The 26,060-nt window shown below is 35.6% G+C and overlaps 1 protein-coding gene and 1 long non-coding RNA gene across 2 annotated transcripts; both read right to left on the minus strand.

The window, feature by feature from the left end:
• Positions 1-2,778: 2,778 nt before the first annotated feature.
• Positions 2,779-5,707, minus strand: LOC148970736 (uncharacterized). The gene is made up of 2 exons (XR_016147757.1): positions 4,931-5,707; positions 2,779-3,656 (listed from the first exon to the last, which is right to left on the minus strand). It is a non-coding gene; the product is annotated as an uncharacterized LOC148970736 (long non-coding RNA).
• Positions 5,708-18,220: 12,513 nt separating this feature from the next.
• Positions 18,221-21,331, minus strand: LOC148970737 (uncharacterized). The gene is made up of 5 exons (XM_089123832.1): positions 21,028-21,331; positions 20,714-20,773; positions 19,311-19,381; positions 19,034-19,199; positions 18,221-18,353 (listed from the first exon to the last, which is right to left on the minus strand). The coding sequence occupies exons 1-5, from the start codon at positions 21,120-21,122 to the stop codon at positions 18,230-18,232; spliced, it is 516 nt and encodes a 171-aa protein (XP_088979958.1). The 5' UTR covers positions 21,123-21,331; the 3' UTR covers positions 18,221-18,229.
• Positions 21,332-26,060: the final 4,729 nt, after the last annotated feature.

Genomic DNA, 26,060 nt, shown 5'->3' on the forward strand with positions numbered 1-26,060 from the left:
ACTTAGTTTAGATCTTCAGCTTACATGTCTTAAAATAAATAACATGCAAATCACACACAATAAAGCATTTCACTTTATTATTTATTTAAATTGCATCTTAAAATATATTCAAATAGAAAATAGTTGTTAAAATAATAATAATAATATAGTCACAATATTACAGTTTTTCTTGGATCAAAGAAATGAAGGCTTGGTGGGCGGAAGAGACTTCTTTTAAAAATATTAAACAATCTTAGTGTGTGTGTGTGTGTGTGTAATTTTTTCAAAAATCAATAAAAAACAATTAAATGCAACAAATTAGTCCATTATTAAATGCCTATAAATATATATATATAAAAATAGTCTATTAAATAATATCTATTAATTTAAACAAAACAGAAGTTAATTAATGACTTTCCTCCAGAGGTTATGAACGAATCTCTTCAAAAACATTTTAGCAGTAACTACTGGAAAACAGTAAAGATCTACAATCTTTGTTTGAAGCTAAACTTTTGTTTAAAGGGTATTTACTTATTTTGATAATAATTTTGAAGGTTTAATTTACTGAATTGTCGCTGTCATTTAAGAATAATATTGTGCTAGAATCAAGATTGCCATTATTTAATGATAAATCGTGCACACGGATCTGTAGGCAATGTGCTTTCGAATTTAATATTTGTATGTTAACGTTACCAAAAGTAGGCTAACCCGCGCCCAAGGCCCCCTTTTCCGCGATCCATGTAGGCCTATAGACAATAGAGATAGAGAACATGGGAATTTGTAAGTATGCAAAGTACATTTGTTTTATCCAAAAACAACTCGCTAATAAAGTAGGCCTATAATCTATCCGTGGGAGAGAGAGCGCAGTCCGAATTGGTCACACCGAACGTGTCAAACACGTCGCGTCTAGTTAGACGCTTGAATCTTCCGCAGCCCGCTCAAGTTAAAAATGTTCTACTGAGAAAGACGTTCGCGGCAAACGAGTCACCCAATTCGTGACGCCCGGCGCGAATGATGCGTCTTCGCGTCTTTGCATTGACTATGAATGTACTCTGCTATCGCAATTAAATTCGCGTTCGGTGTGAACACACCATTAATGCATATACGAGCCAACATCATGGTCATATATTTTGAAAAAACACAATATATAGCTACTCGCGTGCAAAACACTTATTTCATTCGTTAACATGTAGACTACAAATGTTTGCATTCGTAAGAAACGTTTCTAATTGTTGATGCAAAATTTGTAGCAATTCTGAAATTCAGTTAAAAGTAAATTTTTTGACCAAAAATGCAATAAATGATCATGTATATAGGCCTAAGTACAAAAAATAAGCTTACCGCTTCTCAACGTCTTCACATGTGTTTCATAATTTTTTGTCTGGATAGGCATCACGGGAAATTGCATAGCCTATATCACCTGGCTCATACAGTTACTTAAAATGATACAATCGATTTACTTAATTTTTATGCAATTATTGTAGTAGTTGACATGCATTATGTTTTTTTTTTTATTATTTTATTTATGCATACATTTAAGTGAACCTAGTAACTTATTTTTTTGTTATATGTTAAGTAAACGTTGAAAAGTTAGGAATACTTAATTTTTTATGTTTGATCCAATTACTTTTATAAGTATTGGTTGTTCGGCTGCTTCAAGATCATACATGCTTTCGAATCAGTACTGTGATGTCATACACCAATCGTCTGTACTCTGGACAGTGCTGCTTCAAGATACTGTATGCTTTCGAATCAGGACTGTGATGTCATACACCAATCGTATGTACTCTGTACAGTGCTGCTTCAAGATACTGTATGCTTTCGAATCAGGACTGTGATGTCATAAACCAATCGTCTGTAAGGGAGACCGGGGGCAATTGTAAGGTATTTTACATTTTCCTTAATAACTCACAAACTACTTGAGATAGACTAGTCATCTTTTGATACAAGAAACATATATATGTGCACTAATTAATAATACAATTTATATATTTTCACTTATAAGTACAAGACTAAAATATTTAATTAAATGCAGTGTGGGGGCAATTGTAACACTGAGAAATAACTCCTATTAACCCACTTTATCTCAAATAAAAGCACACGTCAAAGTAATCACGTTACTGCTGTTAATTTTAAGAGTTTATATTTATTCCCACTTTGTCAAGCACATATAAAACACACATTATTTTATATAAAAAATGTTAATTGATGATTTGTTAATACTGGAACAAACATTTATTTTAATACACCCTTTTAAAATGAAGTTTTACAATAGAATTTAGTGAAATATGTTAATTTTTTTTTAACAGAAAAGTATGTCAACACACACAAACAAGCTTATTACAATGGACCTTGTGGCTCGGGGGCAACTGTAACACAGTGTTACAGTGTTGTTCATGTTCGTTTTTAATCAATAACCTAGGGATAAAATGTATACAAGTTTAAATTGACAGACATCTAAACTTTAGACAGCAGAAGAAAAATACTGCACTGTAAAAAATTTCTTGTCAAATTAACAGTAACTTACTGGCAACAATTATCCAGTACTTGCTGTATTTCATTTAACAGTAAAATTACCGTAACACTAACTACAGTACTGTTAAGCATACTGCAAATTAAATAACATTATTTTACTGTAATTTCTTACCATATTAAAGTACAGAATTACACTGTTAATTTTTAATAATACTGTATAGTATGAAATGTTATTGTATTTATTTTATAGTGCTACTGTGTAACCTGTAGAAAATCAGTAGAAATATTATTTTAACTGTTAATGGGAAATAGAAAAAAGAACAATTGAAGCTTTAACTGCACAAGGTTTATTGTGTATTTTCAAACACATTAGTACATTTACATAATATACATTTAAATACATTAATACAATTAAATACATTAATAATAAAAATGTAATATAATACAATAAAAATCATGCATGACAATCATGAACAATTATGCATAAATACATGCAAGAATTATCATGAACAGGTAAAATAGAAAAGATTAAAGGGGTGCTATCTGATCAATCTATTAGAAAGATAGTTCGTAACAACTCATCCACCCACTCCCTGCTGGGGTAAAACAGCTTAAACTAGTCTAAGATTGTCTATTGGTTTGAGATAGACTGTCTAACTGGTCAGTTGCTGATTTTAAAGGGTTTTTGGCTGCTTTCTATCTAAGGGACCAGATTTGCAGGGCTGGGAGACACATATAAACTTATAAACTATAAAAGCTTTGACGAGTAAACCACCAATCCAGATGAGTATAACAAAATGACAAGTTATCCAGTGTCCTTTAAAAAAAAAAATTAAATAAACACAAAACAACCTCATCATGCACATGTGCCATGAAAAACTTGCATTACGGATATCAATAATTATTTATATGCAGACTTATGTTCTAACTTTTGCAATAGGAAGTTTTCTATCCAAGCTTTTATGCAATTAAACCTTAAACTGTACTGTAACGTTTATTTTCACACAACAATTCTAAACAACTTGCAGATAGACAAAATTCACAGATGGATAAAAATCCGTTTAAAATGTTCTCAGTGGGTCAGTACTGGACCAAGGTATAGTAGTAGTAGTTAGATAAATAGAATAATTAAATTAGATTAGATTTACAATTCATCGGTCGTCAAGATGGATAGGGGTCTTCTTAACATGCACAGCTCACACCTGTGAAAAAGGAGAACAGACAAGACAGTTAAAATATAGTACGTTTTTGTTGTTGTTTTGGCTAAACAGCAAAACAGACAAAATGATGTCTAAAGTGTAATTCACTTAATACTAAAATCTTGTTTGGACTGTTGTTTAAAATCAATTCATTTACGATCACGTGAAAACGTAGGCTAAATCTTGCTTGTGTGATACTAAGTTACATGACTTAAAAAAAGATTGACAAGGCATCGTTCCCTTCAAATGAGTACATGTCAGTTTACACATAGTAAAAAAAAAAAAATGATATTATAGCCGACAATACTGTAGTATATGCAGTGAATGGTTCCTACCGGAACACCCCCAGGCAGTTTGTGTAGTTGGTATGACCCGGGGTTTTTTTGTTGTTGTTGATTCTAAGTTCGCTAGTAAAGTGTTCAACACCAGGCTAACTCCCTCGTGTATGTGTCGTTAATGATAACCAAAGATTAACAAAGACCACAACAAATACTGTAAATGTCACACATACACCTTGGGCGCTTTCCGTGGTCCAACTTTATCACTGACAGCCCATTCTCACTCCCAAGGCGTCACCTAACTGACGCCTTGGGAAGCATTTGGACATGCTTCAATATCTGACGCTTTAGGCGCCCTTTAGCGTCAGTTAGATGACGCCCTAGGATCGCGTGTACCCTACCCCCACCCCACACCTAAACCTAACCGCGTCCTCTAACAGACGCTTTCCTTTAGCGTCAGTTAGATGACGCCGTAGGATCGCGTCATGTAAGTGACGCTAAAGGGCGCCTAAAACGTCAAATATTGAAGCATGGTCAAAGGTGACGCCTTGGGGTGAGAATGCGTTGTCACTGAGGTAACGTTATAATGGCAGAACGCCAGGTCAGGATTTACACGAAAATAAGCGTGAAAAAATCAATAAGAGGAATCGGCACTTTAATTTTATAACAATAAATCCGAATCCTAACCTTGGATGTCCGATTTCAGGATACATTTATCGATTATCAATTCCTAACCCCTGTAAGTCATAAAATAATGAACGTGCAGGCGCTTCCACCGACTTAACGTGGTAAATAACAAAATGATTAGACCATTTTGACCGTATAAGAGGTTACATATGAAATATATGTTAATAAAATCACATTTAATCAAGTAAGGCTATCAACATAAAAGAAATCCGCGTCTGACTTATACAGACGTTATCGAACATTCCGCGGCCACTTCTTTCTAACGGTAATCTGTTAACTCATATGGTTTGCATAAAAATATGAATTACTAACCAGATGTATGGCGAAAACGTTGCCGACCGACAGCGACGAGATGCACGGCCTGTGTGTTCTTACAGAGGGAAGGGAACTGAAGAGTTCTTCATAAAATGGCAGCTTGTTGTGGTTATTTTTCGCGGTCATTTCGTACTAATGTATTTGAATTTACAGTAACATCCCAAATGGCTACATTGAAGAGTAGCCTATCATATACATATTATATTAAAATGTCGAATATATTAAATTGAATATAGAAATCGTGGTCAGCTATTCTAAATAACTTTAAAGTTATTATTAGCTAGAATCCGTTTGCATACACATTATAAGAATTATTACTTACCAGATGAAGAAGTTGCAGGTCGGCAGAAAAGACAGCAGCACCACTGACACGACAGAGAAACTCTTCCAAAGTCAAATATGCTCTCATCCACACCCCACTGACATAAATTATGTCATAAATTATGACTGTTAATGGTCAACCAGTGCTACATTTTTATTTTAAATGTAAGAATAACATTAGTAGGCTAGCAATTTTACCCGTGGAACCGTGTGTGGTGTTTTTCGCGGTCAATTGCACTGCTGTATTTAGATTAACAGTAACTGATAATTTCCCAGAATGCATTGCAATTCTACAGTAACATACTGTCAACTGTGTGCACAGTACATAACTGTTGAAAAAACAATTTAATACTGTGAAAACAACTAAATCTACTGTAACTTACTGTACATAGATTATACAGTAAGAAACTGTTGAGAAAAACAGTATAATCCTGTGAAAACAACAGAAATCATTTACAGTGTGTACATCCAAAAAATAACTTTCACACCTCAAAATCAGTTTGTCGTTAATAACTTCTGCTAAAGTTGAAAATGTCACGCTTCTTTTCCACAGATAGAGAGAGAATCCTATTGGGCATGTACAGATTAAGTGTCATCACTCTAGCTTGTTTCTGATTGGAGGAATTGAGTGTGGTACAATTGCCCCCTGTTACAATTGCCCCCGGTCTCCCCAGTGCTTCGTCAAAGTGATCAAAGTATAGTGTATGCTTTCGAATCACTGTGATGTCATACACCAATCGTCTGTACACTGCAGTATAGTGCTTCGTCAAGGTGATCAAAGTATACGCTTTCGAATCAGTACTGTGATGTCATACACCCAGGGATGTAGTGGAGGCTAAATGCACAAAAGCCGTTTACGCACCTCCCAATATTCGGGAATTGCGTTTACCCACCTCCAAAGTGCGTTTATCCACCTTTCAATTGCGTTTATCCACCTCTAAATATCCTAGTTCCTAAGACATTTTAAATTAAGCTTATGTCGTTAATTTAGTTTCTTTAATTTAGTTAATTTAGTATAGGTTGTTAAACCTAAGACGAACTTTTTCACTCATTAAGACGGTCGCCTGCCACCACCTACTGGCGGTTTAGTGTTAAATGTTTAAAAGTAGCATCATTCTTTCTTATATGTAAATTAAAATCAATTTCATAACATTATTTCATGCAATTGTAATTTTTCAGTGTAAATGATTTAATTTGATCAACCCCTAGGGTAACAGCCCTATGGTGTCTTATTATTAGAGATAATTGAATTTATTGATCAAATTTAGGAATTTAAAATGAAATATGAAGCATATACATTTAATAATATTGGGGGAGGGGGTGCCCTTTAAAGGTGCAGAAATTACAATATGGTGATTTAAATATCAAAGCTGATATATCAGTGATGAGAATATTTTTTAAGAATAAGTCAAATTTTAAAAAAAAATCCGAACAAGCAACTTTTTTACTCGGACAAGTGAAAGGCAGATTTACTTAGCGTATGAAAAGGCTTAATGTCGAGCCCTCCCTATATAGCAATGTCATCAGGAGACACACATACACCGGTAGGCAGTGGCCCACCTTACCTGGTGACCACGTCTTGGTCCACCAGAATTTATAGTTTACCCACCTCTTTTTTTACAACTACACCTCTGCATACACCAATCGTCTGTACTCTGTACAGTGCTGTCGATCACTGTCTGCTGTATGCTTTCGAATCAGTACTGTGATGTCATACACCAATCGTCTGTACTCTGTATAGTGCTGCTTCTATTTGATCACTGTATGTTGTATGCTTTCAAATCAGTACTGTGATGTCATACACCAATCGTCTGTACTCTGTATACTGCTGCTTTATTTGATCACTGTATTGTATGATTGCGAATCAGTACTGTGATGTCATACATACACCCAGAGATGTAGTGGAGGCTAAATGCACGTAAATGCCATTTACCCACCTCCCAATATTCGGGAATTGCGTTTGCACCTCCAAAGTGCGTTTATCCACCTTTCAATTGCGTTTATCCACCTCTAAATATCCAGTAGTTCCTAAGACATTTTAAATTAAGCTTATGTCGTTTTAGTTTCATATTGTCCACACTCTAAAAAATGATGAGTTGGATTTACTTAAAATATATATGCACCATTTTTGTATCAAAAAATGTGCACATATCTTTTAAGTAAATCCAACACAGTGCAGGCCATGTGAGATCAAAACAAATCTTAGTTCTGTTAACTTAAAATTTAAGCTCATTGATATATATAAAATAAGACAATTAAATCAGTTGAACCAACCATTTTAACTTAGTTTAGATCTTCAGCTTACATGTCTTAAAATAAATAACATGCAAATCACACACAATAAAGCATTTCACTTTATTATTTATTTAAATTGCATCTTAAAATATATTCAAATAGAAAATAGTTGTTAAAATAATAATAATAATATAGTCACAATATTACAGTTTTTCTTGGATCAAAGAAATGAAGGCTTGGTGGGCGGAAGAGACTTCTTTTAAAAATATTAAACAATCTTAGTGTGTGTGTGTGTAATTTTTTCAAAAATCAATAAAAAACAATTAAATGCAACAAATTAGTCCATTATTAAATGCCTATAAATATATATATATATATATAAATAGTCTATTAAATAATATCTATTAATTTAAACAAAACAGAAGTTAATTAATGACTTTCCTCCAGAGGTTATGAACGAATCTCTTCAAAAACATTTTAGCAGTAACTACTGGAAAACAGTAAAGATCTACAATCTTTGTTTGAAGCTAAACTTTTGTTTAAAGGGTATTTACTTATTTTGATAATAATTTTGAAGGTTTAATTTACTGAATTGTCGCTGTCATTTAAGAATAATATTGTGCTAGAATCAAGATTGCCATTATTTAATGATAAATCGTGCACACGGATCTGTAGGCAATGTGCTTTCGAATTTAATATTTGTATGTTAACGTTACCAAAAGTAGGCTAACCCGCGCCCAAGGCCCCCTTTTCCGCGATCCATGTAGGCCTATAGACAATAGAGATAGAGAACATGGGAATTTGTAAGTATGCAAAGTACATTTGTTTTATCCAAAAACAACTCGCTAATAAAGTAGGCCTATAATCTATCCGTGGGAGAGAGAGCGCAGTCCGAATTGGTCACACCGAACGTGTCAAACACGTCGCGTCTAGTTAGACGCTTGAATCTTCCGCAGCCCGCTCAAGTTAAAAATGTTCTACTGAGAAAGACGTTCGCGGCAAACGAGTCACCCAATTCGTGACGCCCGGCGCGAATGATGCGTCTTCGCGTCTTTGCATTGACTATGAATGTACTCTGCTATCGCAATTAAATTCGCGTTCGGTGTGAACACACCATTAATGCATATACGAGCCAACATCATGGTCATATATTTTGAAAAAACACAATATATAGCTACTCGCGTGCAAAACACTTATTTCATTCGTTAACATGTAGACTACAAATGTTTGCATTCGTAAGAAACGTTTCTAATTGTTGATGCAAAATTTGTAGCAATTCTGAAATTCAGTTAAAAGTAAATTTTTTGACCAAAAATGCAATAAATGATCATGTGTATAGGCCTAAGTACAAAAAATAAGCTTACCGCTTCTCAACGTCTTCACATGTGTTTCATAATTTTTTGTCTGGATAGGCATCACGGGAAATTGCATAGCCTATATCACCTGGCTCATACAGTTACTTAAAATGATACAATCGATTTACTTAATTTTTATGCAATTATTGTAGTAGTTGACATGCATTATGTTTTTTTTTTTGTATTATTTTATTTATGCATACATTTAAGTGAACCTAGTAACTTATTTTTTTGTTATATGTTAAGTAAACGTTGAAAAGTTAGGAATACTTAATTTTTTATGTTTGATCCAATTACTTTTATAAGTATTGGTTGTTCGGCTGCTTCAAGATCATACATGCTTTCGAATCAGTACTGTGATGTCATACACCAATCGTCTGTACTCTGGACAGTGCTGCTTCAAGATACTGTATGCTTTCGAATCAGGACTGTGATGTCATAAACCAATCGTCTGTAAGGGAGACCGGGGGCAATTGTAAGGTATTTTACATTTTCCTTAATAACTCACAAACTACTTGAGATAGACTAGTCATCTTTTGATACAAGAAACATATATATGTGCACTAATTAATAATACAATTTATATATTTTCACTTATAAGTACAAGACTAAAATATTTAATTAAATGCAGTGTGGGGGCAATTGTAACACTGAGAAATAACTCCTATTAACCCACTTTATCTCAAATAAAAGCATACGTCAAAGTAATCACGTTACTGCTGTTAATTTTAAGAGTTTATATTTATTCCCACTTTGTCAAGCACATATAAAACACACATTATTTTACATAAAAAATGTTAATTGATGATTTGTTAATACTGGAACAAACATTTATTTTAATACACCCTTTTAAAATGAAGTTTTACAATAGAATTTAGTGAAATATCTTCATTTTTTTTTAACAGAAAAGTATGTCAACACACACAAACAAGCTTATTACAATGGACCTTGTGGCTCGGGGGCAACTGTAACACAGTGTTACAGTGTTGTTCATGTTCGTTTTTAATCAATAACCTAGGGATAAAATGTATACAAGTTTAAATTGACAAACATCTAAACTTTAGACAGCAGAAGAAAAATACTGTACATCCAAAAAATAACTTTCACACCTCAAAATCAGTTTGTCGTTAATAACTTCTGCTAAAGTTGAAAATGTCACGCTTCTTTTCCACAGATAGAGAGAGAATCCTATTGGGCATGTACAGATTAAGTGTCATCACTCTAGCTTGTTTCTGATTGGAGGAATTGAGTGTGGTACAATTGCCCTCTGTTACAATTGCCCCCGGTCTCCCCAGTGCTTCGTCAAAGTGATCAAAGTATAGTGTATGCTTTCGAATCAGTACTGTGATGTCATACACCAATCGTCTGTACACTGCAGTATAGTGCTTCGTCAAGGTGATCAAAGTATACGCTTTCGAATCAGTACTGTGATGTCATACACCCAGGGATGTAGTGGAGGCTAAATGCACAAAAGCCGTTTACACACCTCCAGTGGCGGCTGGTGAAAAATATTGGAGGGGGGGCTGAATAAGAGGGGGGTCTGGGGGTCCCCCCCCAGAAAATTTTGAATTTAGTAGATGTGATTTCCTGCATTCTGGTGCATTTTAGGCCTAAGGCCCACTAGGGGGCCTTAGCAAACTTACATGGGTCAATAAGTCTTAAAATAATTTAGATTTAGTTATATTAACATAATCTTAACTTAACTGTGTTCATTATACCATCAATTACCATTCACTAGTTTTCAACAATATAAATGAAGAAAAAAATACTGTTTTGCCCTTACCTATAGCCTACCAATAAAATAACTTAAACCAGTCAATACCAATGGTCAAATAATAGAATAATAATAATAACAGTTTGACAGTTAATGATAATGAACAAGTTGCATGTTTATTATGCTCTGTGTGCTGACAGAAAAAGTGAAAACGCATAATATTGATAAATTATAATATAGTTAATACAAAAAATAATAGGTAATACAACAATCTAGTTTAATCAATCCCCAGCTGTAGACTACATATTTTTGACAAATTGACAATTGGATAATGGATAACAATGTGTTGATACTAGAGAAAGAGAGAGAGAAAAGGCTCTGAAAGAGAGGGTGGGACAACATTCTTGATTGTAACACCCAAGTATGAGAAGAAAGTTGATTTTAACTAGTATGAAACACAGTAATCTAGCTCAGAACTTAAAAACATAAAAAAACAAAGCAAACACACAGGTATTAATATTCCTATAACTATTTTAATATCAAATGTGTGTGAAACAGTGTTTATGTGTGTGTGAGTGAGTGAGTGACAGAGACAGACAGGTCAATTCCCACGACTTACTTTACATTATTTCCACTCGACGTCACTGGCGCTGCCATTCTGCTCTCATCTGAGGTAAAAAATGTCCCGTGATGCGCGTGCACGGTGCACTCCCCTAATCTGATACTGTGGGCGATATTTTCAGCGCCCCTAAACCATAAAATTTGACGACGCTGATTGGCGAAATATAAACTTTTTTGCATAGCAACCGGGGAACCATTGGCTTAAATTCCAGCACTGTGGGGCTGAGCGAACTGGCGCCCTGAGAAGACAGCCTATTGGCTATACTACTACACCAACATGATAAAAGTAACGAAAGTGAATGCAAATATCATTCTGGTGAGTTCAAAACACTTTTCAAAGTAAAACCATTATTAGCATATAATTAACACAGATTATTTTTCGAAATGATAAATTTTAATATATATTAAAAAAACAGACAGACAGGTCGGAGGGAGGGCGGCGCCCCAGCGCCCTCTATGGGCGAGCCGCCCCTGCACACCTCCCAATATTCGGGAATTGCGTTTACCCACCTCCAAAGTGCGTTTATCCACCTTTCAATTGCGTTTATCCACCTCTAAATATCCTAGTTCCTAAGACATTTTAAATTAAGCTTATGTCGTTAATTTAGTTTCTTTAATTTAGTTAATTTAGTATAGGTTGTTAAACCTAAGACGAACTTTTTCACTCATTAAGACGGTCGCCTGCCACCACCTACTGGCGGTTTAGTGTTAAATGTTTAAAAGTAGCATCATTCTTTCTTATATGTAAATTAAAATCAATTTCATAACATTATTTCATGCAATTGTAATTTTTCAGTGTAAATGATTTAATTTGATCAACCCCTAGGGTAACAGCCCTATGGTGTCTTATTATTAGAGATAATTGAATTTATTGATCAAATTTAGGAATTTAAAATGAAATATGAAGCATATACATTTAATAATATTGGGGGAGGGGGTGCCCTTTAAAGGTGCAGAAATTACAATATGGTGATTTAAATATCAAAGCTGATATATCAGTGATGAGAATATTTTTTAAGAATAAGTCAAATTTAAAAAAAAATCCGAACAAGCAACTTTTTTACTCGGACAAGTGAAAGGCAGATTTACTTAGCGTATGAAAAGGCTTAATGTCGAGCCCTCCCTATATAGCAATGTCATCAGGAGACACACATACACCGGTAGGCAGTGGCCCACCTTACCTGGTGACCACGTCTTGGTCCACCAGAATTTATAGTTTACCCACCTCTTTTTTTACAACTACACCTCTGCATACACCAATCGTCTGTACTCTGTACAGTGCTGTCGATCACTGTCTGCTGTATGCTTTCGAATCAGTACTGTGATGTCATACACCAATCGTCTGTACTCTGTATAGTGCTGCTTCTATTTGATCACTGTATGTTGTATGCTTTCAAATCAGTACTGTGATGTCATACACCAATCGTCTGTACTCTGTATACTGCTGCTTTATTTGATCACTGTATATTGTATGATTGCATATCAGTACTGTGATGTCATACATACACCCAGAGATGTAGTGGAGGCTAAATGCACGTAAATGCCATTTACCCACCTCCCAATATTCGGGAATTGCGTTTGCACCTCCAAAGTGCGTTTATCCACCTTTCAATTGCGTTTATCCACCTCTAAATATCCAGTAGTTCCTAAGACATTTTAAATTAAGCTTATGTCGTTTTAGTTTCATATTGTCCACACTCTAAAAAATGATGAGTTGGATTTACTTAAAATATATATGCACCATTTTTGTATCAAAAAATGTGCACATATCTTTTAAGTAAATCCAACACAGTGCAGGCCATGTGAGATCAAAACAAATCTTAGTTCTGTTAACTTAAAATTTAAGCTCATTGATATATATAAAATAAGACAATTAAATCAGTTGAACCAACCATTTTAACTTAGTTTAGATCTTCAGCTTACATGTCTTAAAATAAATAACATGCAAATCACACACAATAAAGCATTTCACTTTATTATTTATTTAAATTGCATCTTAAAATATATTCAAATAGAAAATAGTTGTTAAAATAATAATAATAATATAGTCACAATATTACAGTTTTTCTTGGATCAAAGAAATGAAGGCTTGGTGGGCGGAAGAGACTTCTTTTAAAAATATTAAACAATCTTAGTGTGTGTGTGTGTGTGTGTGTGTAATTTTTTCAAAAATCAATAAAAAACAATTAAATGCAACAAATTAGTCCATTATTAAATGCCTATAAATATATATATAAAAATAGTCTATTAAATAATATCTATTAATTTAAACAAAACAGAAGTTAATTAATGACTTTCCTCCAGAGGTTATGAATGAATCTCTTCAAAAACATTTTAGCAGTAACTACTGGAAAACAGTAAAGATCTACAATCTTTATTTGAAGCTAAACTTTTGTTTAAAGGGTATTTACTTATTTTGATAATAATTTTGAAGGTTTAATTTACTGAATTGTCGCTGTCATTTAAGAATAATATTGTGCTAGAATCAAGATTGCCATTATTTAATGATAAATCGTGCACACGGATCTGTAGGCAATGTGCTTTCGAATTTAATATTTGTATGTTAACGTTACCAAAAGTAGGCTAACCCGCGCCCAAGGCCCCCTTTTCCGCGATCCATGTAGGCCTATAGACAATAGAGATAGAGAACATGGGAATTTGTAAGTATGCAAAGTATTTTTGTTTTATCCAAAAACAACTCGCTAATAAAGTAGGCCTATAATCTATCCGTGGGAGAGAGAGAGCGCAGTCCGAATTGGTCACACCGAACGTGTCAAACACGTCGCGTCTAGTTAGACGCTTGAATCTTCCGCAGCCCGCTCAAGTTAAAAATGTTCTACTGAGAAAGACGTTCGCGGCAAACGAGTCACCCAATTCGTGACGCCCGGCGCGAATGATGCGTCTTCGCGTCTTTGCATTGACTATGAATGTACTCTGCTATCGCAATTAAATTCGCGTTCGGTGTGAACACACCATTAATGCATATACGAGCCAACATCATGGTCATATATTTTGAAAAAACACAATATATAGCTACTCGCGTGCAAAACACTTATTTCATTCGTTAACATGTAGACTACAAATGTTTGCATTCGTAAGAAACGTTTCTAATTGTTGATGCAAAATTTGTAGCAATTCTGAAATTCAGTTAAAAGTAAATTTTTTGACCAAAAATGCAATAAATGATCACGTGTATAGGCCTAAGTACAAAAAATAAGCTTACCGCTTCTCAACGTCTGCACATGTGTTTCATAATTTTTTGTCTGGATAGGCATCACGGGAAATTGCATAGCCTATATCACCTGGCTCATACAGTTACTTAAAATGATACAATCGATTTACTTAATTTTTATGCAATTATTGTAGTAGTTGACATGCATTATGTTTTTTTTTATTATTTTATTTATGCATAGATTTAAGTGAACCTAGTAACTTATATTTTTTTGTTATATGTTAAGTAAACGTTGAAAAGTTAGGAATACTTAATTTTTTATGTTTGATCCAATTACTTTTATAAGTATTGGTTGTTCGGCTGCTTCAAGATCATACATGCTTTCGAATCAGTACTGTGATGTCATACACCAATCGTCTGTACTCTGTACAGTGCTGCTTCAAGATCATACTGTATGCTTTCGAATCAGTACTGTGATGTCATACACCAATCGTCTGTACTCTGGACAGTGCTGCTTCAAGATACTGTATGCTTTCGAATCAGGACTGTGATGTCATAAACCAATCGTCTGTAAGGGAGACCGGGGGCAATTGTAAGGTATTTTACATTTTCCTTAATAACTCACAAACTACTTGAGATAGACTAGTCATCTTTTGATACAAGAAACATATATATGTGCACTAATTAATAATACAATTTATATATTTTCACTTATAAGTACAAGACTAAAATATTTAATTAAATGCAGTGTGGGGGCAATTGTAACACTGAGAAATAACTCCTATTAACCCACTTTATCTCAAATAAAAGCATACGTCAAAGTAATCACGTTACTGCTGTTAATTTTAAGAGTTTATATTTATTCCCACTTTGTCAAGCACATATAAAACACACATTATTTTATATAAAAAATGTTAATTGATGATTTGTTAATACTGGAACAAACATTTATTTTAATACACCCTTTTAAAATGAAGTTTTACAATAGAATTTAGTGAAATATGTTCATTTTTTTTTAACAGAAAAGTATGTCAACACACACAAACAAGCTTATTACAATGGACCTTGTGGCTCGGGGGCAACTGTAACACAGTGTTAACTTACAGTGTTGTTCATGTTCGTTTTTAATCAATAACCTAGGGATAAAATGTATACAAGTTTAAATTGACAGACATCTAAACTTTAGACAGCAGAAGAAAAATACTGTACATCCAAAAAATAACTTTCACACCTCAAAATCAGTTTGTCGTTAATAACTTCTGCTAAAGTTGAAAATGTCACGCTTCTTTTCCACAGATAGAGAGAGAATCCTATTGGGCATGTACAGATTAAGTGTCATCACTCTAGCTTGTTTCTGATTGGAGGAATTGAGTGTGGTACAATTGCCCTCTGTTACAATTGCCCCCGGTCTCCCCAGTGCTTCGTCAAAGTGATCAAAGTATAGTGTATGCTTTCGAATCAGTACTGTGATGTCATACACCAATCGTCTGTACACTGCAGTATAGTGCTTCGTCAAGGTGATCAAAGTATACGCTTTCGAATCAGTACTGTGATGTCATACACCAATCGTCTGTACACTGCAGTATAGTGCTTCGTCAAGTAAAAAATTTCCTGTAGAATTTACAGGAATTTACTGGCAAAAAAGTTGCCAATAAAATCCTGTAAAAATGTTGGAAATTGCTGTAAAATTGATTACAGTGTAATACTGTAAAGCAATTTACAGTTAATTGTTGTATATGAAATTTATAGGTATACAGTAATTTATAGGGTTTTTACAGTAACATTGAATTAAACCTGTATTTTATTTTACAGCAATATTTTGTAATTTCACTAAAGTACAGTATTTACCTGGCAATAAAGTTGCCAATAAAATCCTGTAAATACCCCCAAAATTCAAGTAGATGCTGTAATAGTTTAACATTTAAAAAGCTGAAAAGAATCATTTTAACAGTAAACTGTACTCTATTATTTACCATTATATTGATGTAGATGCATTAAAATAAACATTTAAAAAAACAAACACAAAGTCAAAGCTGTTGTAGAAAAATATTTATTAAAATAATCAGCAAATTACTATAAGACTGGTAACAACAATTTTACTTTTTTCAAGTACAGAAAATCTTTTCAAAATCAGTCACAAAATAACTACAAATAAAGCTTAACACCAAGATACTGGGTTCAATAAAAGTTAAAGGGATAGTTCATCCAAAAATGAAAATTCTGTCATCATTTACTCACCCTCAAGTTGTTCCAAATCTGTATGAGTTTCTTTCTTTGTTGAACACAAAAGATGATATCTTAAAGAATTTTGGTAACCAGACAATTGAAAGTAAATGGCTACCACCAACTGTTTGATTACCAACATTCTTCAAAATATCTAAGTTCAGCAGAAGAAAGAAACTCATACAGGTTTTTAACAACATGGGGGTGAAGAAATGGTGAATGATTTTCCATTTTTGGGTGATAGTTCACTTTGAAATTAATTTTTGATATGTTTTATCTTACCTCAAGGGGATCCAAGATGTAGGTGTCTTTGTTTCCACAGCATTTTCAATTTTGACATTTTTTGGTCAAACCGTTGTTGTCTGTCAGTCATACACTGGAGGCTATGGGGGTCCACCAAAGAGCAGCACAGAAGTCCAAATTAAACATGATTTAATGACTCGTACATGCAAGTACACATTGATGGCCTAAGACACGAAACGAGCGGTTTGTGTGAGAAAACGAACAGGATTTATATAGTTTTTACCTCTTGTAATCATAGCCATGACAAAATGATCTGCTGGCACGGGTGCTTCGGTCTGCGCATGCGCTGGAAGTGGAGCAGGAGACACTTTTGCTAGGTATTCTGATTAATTATTTTGTCTTTTTGCCTCCACGTTTCCCCGATTGCGCGTGAGCTTCTCCTCCTGTACATAGGGTAATCTCTCCACTGTGCGACAGAGAGTTGCGTGGGTATGCCGCAATCGTTAGCCTACTTTCACTAAAACTGCATCTACGGGGCCATAACATAAGCCACAAGGTAATGGAGCTATTTATACATTGTCGTGTTTCTTTAGAAATAAATAAAGGACAAATGGGGTCTTCAAACGCCTCAGATGTAAAGTTATTCGCTGTCAAAGTGACGCCAAAATGAATGGGAGTCAATGGGAATGCTAACGCAAGTGAAGTTCTGCTACAAGATGTCAGCTCCCGCGAGGCTTCAACTTCCGGTCGATGGATTACCCCCTTGGTTTATACGGAGAATTCGGAAGTTTTACCTTTTACTAAACATATTTAGATATACCGAAATCATCTTCCATTGCGGTTTCCCGTATATCTAAATATGTAAATATTGAGTGACGTCACACGCAAGCGATCACTTCCGACGTGACATTGAACAACTGATTCAGATCACTTGGACGTCACTGTGATTACACGAGGTAAAAACGATATAAATACTGTTCGTTTTCTCACAAAAACAGCTCGTTTCAGGTCTTAGGCCATCAATGTTTACTTACATTTACGAGTCATTAAATCGTGTTTAATTTTTACTTCTCTGTGCATGCTTTTTGGTGGACCCCCTTAGCCTCCAGTGTATGACTGATGGACAACAACGGTTTGACTGAAAAATGTCAAAATTGAAAATACTGTGGAAACAAAGACACCTACATCTTGGATGCCCTTGAGGTAAGATCAAACATATCAAAAATTCATTTCAAAGTGAACTATCCCTTTAAGCTCAAACAGAATGGCAAAATTGTTAACTCGCATCTCTTGTTAACTCAAATTTCTGCTTTTCTATTATTATTACTATTATTTTTGTTTCAAAGTACTTTTTTACATTTTGTGTAATTATAGACATCTCAGTTTTTTGTTTCATATATACATTTGACAACTCACATGCTTAACCACTCAAGGTCCACAGGGTAGCCTAATGAGAAGAGTAGACACATGAGGATTGACTGTGTTGTTCCTCTTCTCTGAGGTCTTTCCACTTTCATTGATGTTCTTGGTAAACATCTGCTCAAAAATCAGTCAGAAAAATACAAGCAGAAGCTTTAGGATCATGTGCAGACCACAATATACCACTTTACAATAAGCATTATTTGCACTACTAAAAAGGATTTGTTCACCACAAAATGACATTTCTGTAATTAATTACTCGTTAATCTGTCACTACTGACCTTCATTCATTTTCAGGAACACACATTAAGATGTGTTTGATGAAATCAGAGAGGTATCTGAACCACACATAGACCACAACGTCATTACAACGTCCGGGGCCCAGAAAGGTAGTGAAAACCTCATTAAAGTAGTCCATGTAACTTCAGTGGATCAACCTCAATGTTATAAAGTGATGAGAATACTTTTTGTTCTAACGTAGAACCTGGAAGCGATGCACTGTTTACTACAGCGTCAGAGATTGACACAGAAGAGAAGAGATTTTGTGGTTGATCCAGTGTAGTCACATGGTATATTTTAACATTGTCTTAACTGCTTTTCTGGACCTTGGAAGTTGCAATGATTTTGTGGCCTATGTGTGGTTCAGAAACCCTGTAAGATTTCATCCAAAATATCTTAATTTGTGTTCCGAAAATGAACGAAGGCCAGTAGTTAATTAATGACAGGTGAACTAACATTAATTTTTAGATGAACTAATCCTTTAACATATACAAATTTATATTTCAGTAATCTGTTACCTTTGAACAAATTCAAGTGTGCAGGATGCCTCGTGCTGGTACACCAGATTAAAGTTGTAGTAAGTTGCAAACAAAGCAGCAAATTCAGCCATGAAATTGGGGTGTTGATTCAGAACCACTTGACCCTCAATACTCAGCATCCACTGGGTTGCAGTGAGAATTTCACCTAAAAATAAAACAAATGAAGAGAAAAAAGAAAACAGTTTATAAAAATGTATGCTTAAATACAACAGGCAAAATGTATTAAGTAATTTAAAGATTCTGGAACGTACATCACCTAAGACAATCAGTCTCAGAGAGTCTGGAAGTGTAGAACTTTTTTTCCACTTCAGCTGCTGTTGCTGACATCTACAATAAAAAAAAAAATAATAAAAGGAAAAAAAATGTAATGTAATTAAGTGCAGTATATGCAGTAAATGCAGTACAGACAGATTTCCCAGCCCTCATCAATATGGCATTTTAAAATGCCTAATTAAGTAATTCAGAGTTGTACATGCATGTGAAATGATGGTATCCAATCTTGCAAATCAGTGTTGTGTCTGGTCAAATCTAGCACCTTTACAAGACTTCTGATAACCTGTATGGTCTCTATAAATGAAACTTAAAAGCTGCACATTTTTAAATGCACGTGAAAAGTCAGGTAACGTTACACCACAGGTAAAACAGCAGTTTAGAACATTAATGTGACCTACAATGATATTGCAATCATATTGACAATTTACAGTGATACATTTCTCATTTAGATTTAGGTTCAAGTTATATTAAGAAAACGATAAATATGGGAACTTTGAACAGAAAATAAAATTAACTTTCAAATCTTTTGCCAGTCATTTTGAATTTAGTTATGACGCAGGGATTTGTTAAACACTGGGTTTACTTGCTCTCAATAATAAATCCAAACTAGTGAAATAAATGATAAAATAGCAGCATCATGCAACGATGTTAAAATTATATTCTAATGTTTTTCATCAGCAAAGCTAACTGCACGTGCGTATACGTTCTGTCTCAACAGCACTTCAGAATGCCTTGTTTTCCAAACTGCAAATGCTCGAAAAAAATACTCTCTGGAGAGCATGACGAACAGGCATAGGCCTGTTACTATCATTAGGTGCGTTCCATTCGACAGGGTCCCTACGCAGTGTTCACTGCTCCCTACTCCCTGAACACGGTATATCAGTTGAAGTGGACTTCACTGACTTCCTGTGAAGTGATGTACCAATGTTCCCTTATTCCCTATGCCGTTTGCAGTGCCCTTCGAACTGAAAATGTTCGTTCCCTTTCAAATGGAATCTCACTTAAGATGGCTAAATACCCTGTGAAGTCCACTTCGCAGTCCACTTACGGTCGAATGGAACGCACCTATTGTGCGCTGCAAATTGATTTGCGTTAAATAGTTATGATGCAGGCCTTTATTAAACACTGGTTTTACATGCTCTCATACGAAAATCGAAATCAAACGAAATCAAAACTGGTAAAATAAATGAGAAAATAGCAGCATCCAACGATGTTAATATAGCCTATTCCAATGTTTTCGTCAAGAAAGCTAACTCTCACCAAGACAAATGGATCCGATCTGTCGTCTTGCAAACTGCAATGCTCTAAAATACTCTCTTGAGAGCAAATTCAAATAAAACTGTAACAAACGGCAGCATTCGTCCATAACATTTAAGATAGTTTTACCTTGTGCTTGTAAGTTCAGATCGCCTCACCACTGAGCGCGCGCCGTCGCGATTGCCTCGCCTGAAACAAGAAATTTAAAATTAAAGACACATTGCTTTACTAAATAAACGTAACGTTTCGATGGAAAATATAGGAATCAAACACTTTTACATCACACTAAATGTCCTGATAACACGCAGTTGTTAACAAGTCGATCAATAATTGCATGATATAATGACATGCCGATGTTGTGAATTCTGTTCAAAATATGAATCGCTCATTAAGTAATACATTAGATTGTAAATATTTATGGACGTAAATTTAAGTTAACTTACCAAAAATTGAGTAAATAGTGCCTTTTATCTTCAACTCGATCCTGCCCTGCTCCAGTCCACCAGATTTCAAATGTATTCAGCCCGCGCAATCCCATAATGCCACGTCACAGTAAATTGTTGTAAAACGTATGAACTACAGTGAAAACACCTCTTACCTGTAAATCAATTTACAGTTGACAGGGAAATATACAGTAAACAACTGTAATACTCATTTTGACCCATAATGCATTGCGAATTACAGTAATAACTTGTAAAATGATAAAACAATAAATTTCTGTAGAATTTTGCTGTAGAATCTACAGCAATTTTTTACAGTGTGATCAAAGTATACGCTTTCGAATCAGTACTGTGATGTCATACACCCAGGGATGTAGTGGAGGCTAAATGCACAAAAGCCGTTTACACACCTCCCAATATTCGGGAATTGCGTTTACCCACCTCCAAAGTGCGTTTATCCACCTTTCAATTGCGTTTATCCACCTCTAAATATCCTAGTTCCTAAGACATTTTAAATTAAGCTTATGTCGTTAATTTAGTTTCTTTAATTTAGTTAATTTAGTATAGGTTGTTAAACCTAAGACGAACTTTTTCACTCATTAAGACGGTCGCCTGCCACCACCTACTGGCGGTTTAGTGTTAAATGTTTAAAAGTAGCATCATTCTTTCTTATATGTAAATTAAAATCAATTTCATAACATTATTTCATGCAATTGTAATTTTTCAGTGTAAATGATTTAATTTGATCAACCCCTAGGGTAACAGCCCTATGGTGTCTTATTATTAGAGATAATTGAATTTATTGATCAAATGTAGGAATTTAAAATGAAATATGAAGCATATACATTTAATAATATTGGGGGAGGGGGTGCCCTTTAAAGGTGCAGAAATTACAATATGGTGATTTAAATATCAAAGCTGATATATCAGTGATGAGAATATTTTTTAAGAATAAGTCAAATTTAAAAAAAAATCCGAACAAGCAACTTTTTTACTCGGACAAGTGAAAGGCAGATTTACTTAGCGTATGAAAAGGCTTAATGTCGAGCCCTCCCTATATAGCAATGTCATCAGGAGACACACATACACCGGTAGGCAGTGGCCCACCTTACCTGGTGACCACGTCTTGGTCCACCAGAATTTATAGTTTACCCACCTCTTTTTTTACAACTACACCTCTGCATACACCAATCGTCTGTACTCTGTACAGTGCTGTCGATCACTGTCTGCTGTATGCTTTCGAATCAGTACTGTGATGTCATACACCAATCGTCTGTACTCTGTATAGTGCTGCTTCTATTTGATCACTGTATGTTGTATGCTTTCGAATCAGTACTGTGATGTCATACACCAATCGCCTGTACTCTGTATACTGCTGCTTTATTTTATCACTGTATATTGTATGCTTTCGAATCAGTGTGATGTCATACATACACCCAGAGATGTAGTGGAGGCTAAATGCACGTAAATGCCGTTTACCCACCTCCCAATATTCGGGAATTGCGTTTGCACCTCCAAAGTGCGTTTATCCACCTTTCAATTGCGTTTATCCACCTCTAAATATCCAGTAGTTCCTAAGACATTTTAAATTAAGCTTATGTCGTTTTAGTTTCATATTGTCCACACTCTAAAAAATGATGAGTTGGATTTACTTAAAATATATATGCACCATTTTTGTATCAAAAAATGTGCACATATCTTTTAAGTAAATCCAACACAGTGCAGGCCATGTGAGATCAAAACAAATCTTAGTTCTGTTAACTTAAAATTTAAGCTCATTGATATATATAAAATAAGACAATTAAATCAGTTGAACCAACCATTTTAACTTAGTTTAGATCTTCAGCTTACATGTCTTAAAATAAATAACATGCAAATCACACACAATAAAGCATTTCACTTTATTATTTATTTAAATTGCATCTTAAAATATATTCAAATAGAAAATAGTTGTTAAAATAATAATAATAATATAGTCACAATATTACAGTTTTTCTTGGATCAAAGAAATGAAGGCTTGGTGGGCGGAAGAGACTTCTTTTAAAAATATTAAACAATCTTAGTGTGTGTGTGTGTGTGTGTGTGTGTAATTTTTTCAAAAATCAATAAAAAACAATTAAATGCAACAAATTAGTCCATTATTAAATGCCTATAAATATATATATAAAAATAGTCTATTAAATAATATCTATTAATTTAAACAAAACAGAAGTTAATTAATGACTTTCCTCCAGAGGTTATGAACGAATCTCTTCAAAAACATTTTAGCAGTAACTACTGGAAAACAGTAAAGATCTACAATCTTTGTTTGAAGCTAAACTTTTGTTTAAAGGGTATTTACTTATTTTGATAATAATTTTGAAGGTTTAATTTACTGAATTGTCGCTGTCATTTAAGAATAATATTGTGCTAGAAATTACCCACCTCTTTTTTTACAACTACACCTCTGCATACACCAATCGTCTGTACTCTGTACAGTGCTGTCGATCACTGTCTGCTGTATGCTTTCGAATCAGTACTGTGATGTCATACACCAATCGTCTGTACTCTGTATACTGCTGCTTTATTTGATCACTGTATATTGCAGGGCCGTGCAGAGACCTCTGTAGGGGCAGGTGCTCAAAGTATAAAATGGGGCACGGAAACAAGGCTTTATAGGGCTGTGCTCAAAATATCAATACAGTAATATATCAATACAGATGATTCTGAATCGATACAGCAGCAAATGCATTGATGCAGTTTTGAAAAAGAACCAGAACAGAAAAGACAAATTTAAAGTTTAAAATTAAAAAAAATAATTGATGTGCTCTATATATAACTCTGGGATTAGAAACTGAAGCATCTTAAGTTGTTCCAACCTGATGGCTTTTTCTTCTCTGTTATACAGAATAATAAAGAACAGCTGTTATAGTGAACTGTATAGGACAAAATCAACGTGGCCCATGTTTCGTGCAGTACAGTATAGTTTTATTTAATGGAATATCAGCATCTGTGGCTATTTTCATGGCAAAAACTGATTTACAAAAATACAAGAGTTACATTTTATACAATGAAAATAAAAAACAAAGCAAACAGAAACAGCAATTAATACTTTACAAGATTTTTAACATTAATGTGATGCCTGTTCTGGTAAATTCTTACTTAAGTCCTTAAGTGAGTTTGCTGCCTTTGCTGTTGATGTTGTTACTGCTGCTGCTGATACTGCTGGAGTTGATCTGAGACTGTAGACATTAAAATAAACAGAAATATAGGGTATTAGCTGAATAAACCATTTGTGTGTGACCATGTCAAGATGTAAAGATTGCTGACAGTGTTTGGAACGGGCTCACTAGTTCACTGACCTGCTAAAGCTACAGATTCTACCCAGGCTGCTAAAGTATATAATACAATAATAGTATATAATAGTAACGTTACTAGGGCAGATGTTCACAGAGGCTTCTGCACACAAAACATAAGATACTAACTGGTATGCCTATGTGAACTTACCAGAGTTGTGATAATCATTTTTATGTGAAAATATTTTTTTTAATAAATACTGTAATAATAATAATAGTTTAAAGTAAAAATAATAGTTCCCTATCGTAGTCACTTCGAGTTACGTCAGAAGTGACGGAGATTGGGGGTTTCGCATAGAAAGCCAATCCTCTTCGAGTATTAAAACACGAGCCAATGGCATGCAATGCCTTGGGGCTGCGGAAATTTGCATAGCGTACTCCGCCCTACTCCGTGAGTATAAAAGGAGGAAGTGAACGCAACCGCAGTATGTTTTCGCTTCGGAGCCAAGAGAACCTCTTCACTCCTGAAAGCACTGTTCAAGACTCTTCGAGACGAGCGTCCTCTTCAGTGTTGGTGTGACGGCGGTACCCAGCGAGATTCTGCATCGCCTGCGATCTGAGCAGTGGTCTGCCAGACTTTGCGCTTCTCCCTGGTCGCTTCAGCGCTGAAAGAGTGAATTTCCTCCTCTCATTGAAAGAGCTGCACGCGCACGTCTTTTTAAAGACGGTTCGCCCGTGCTCTTCTGGGTGTGATTGATTTCTGTCGTCATCTGATGGTCACGATCGCTGCTTTGTATGCCTGGGCATTTCAGCATGCAGCAGCAGCGTTCGTGGATGACTCATTTTCCTTCTGTGGGAACATGACCATCTCTACACTGAGGTCGAGACTCAATGATCTCACTTGAGTGAGAGTCCCGGTCCCCCCCGCTCGATCGGTTTCCTCCATAGGGGGCCCGTCGACCCGGGGACCTGGTGATTTACGGTGATGGTGTGGGATAAGCCCCGACGATTCCTCGGGCCACACCTCCCGCCTCAGTGCGAGAGCCAGCGAGCGTTAGTTCGATTCAGTCGGTTGCTTCTTCGGTGGCACCGGCTGCTTCGGGCAGCGCTCCAGATGATGATGCGATGTCGATCACAGCATCACTAGGCGGGCTTGACTCCTCGGGAAGTGAGGATGCGGCCGCGTTGCCTCCCTCGGGAGCGTCAGCGCCGCCGTGTCTGATCCCGCGATGATGGCCGTGCTATCTCGGGCGTCCGTGAGCATCGGGTGGGGGTGGAACTCCGCCCCTCCCCGATCTCTCGCGGCTGAATAATTGGTTTTTGGGTAATGCTGCCGCCTTACGGCCACGGCCAACCCCAATTTCCTTTTTTCCCCGAGTTGCATGCGGAACTGACACGCACTAAAAAATAAATAAATAAAAAATAAATAAATAAAAAAAAAAAAAAAAGCGTGCTTAGTTCCCCGCCCTTCCTCCCCTCGGCGATGCGGCTGTCTGTGGGTACGCTGGGGCTCCCCCGGTCAACCGGCGGTTGCTCTCAGATGCCCCTCCAAAGCCTATGGGTTCTCGTCGTCTATGGCGGCGCGATTCTGTAGAGCGGCGAGACAGGCAGCCTCCGCCCTGCATATGATGAGCACCTACAAAGCTAGCTGCTCAGGAATGTGCACGAGGAGGTGACGGACCAAGCGAGCTGCGAGCCTGTCGCCTACCTTGTCCTTAAACGGGTCACGGAGGCGGTCGCTCGCTCCCTTGGTCAGGTGAT

This window comes from Pimephales promelas, chromosome 19 (genome assembly GCF_988280905.1).
Source record: "Pimephales promelas chromosome 19, fPimPro1.hap1.1, whole genome shotgun sequence".
NCBI classification, from domain to species: Eukaryota; Metazoa; Chordata; class Actinopteri; order Cypriniformes; family Leuciscidae; genus Pimephales; species Pimephales promelas.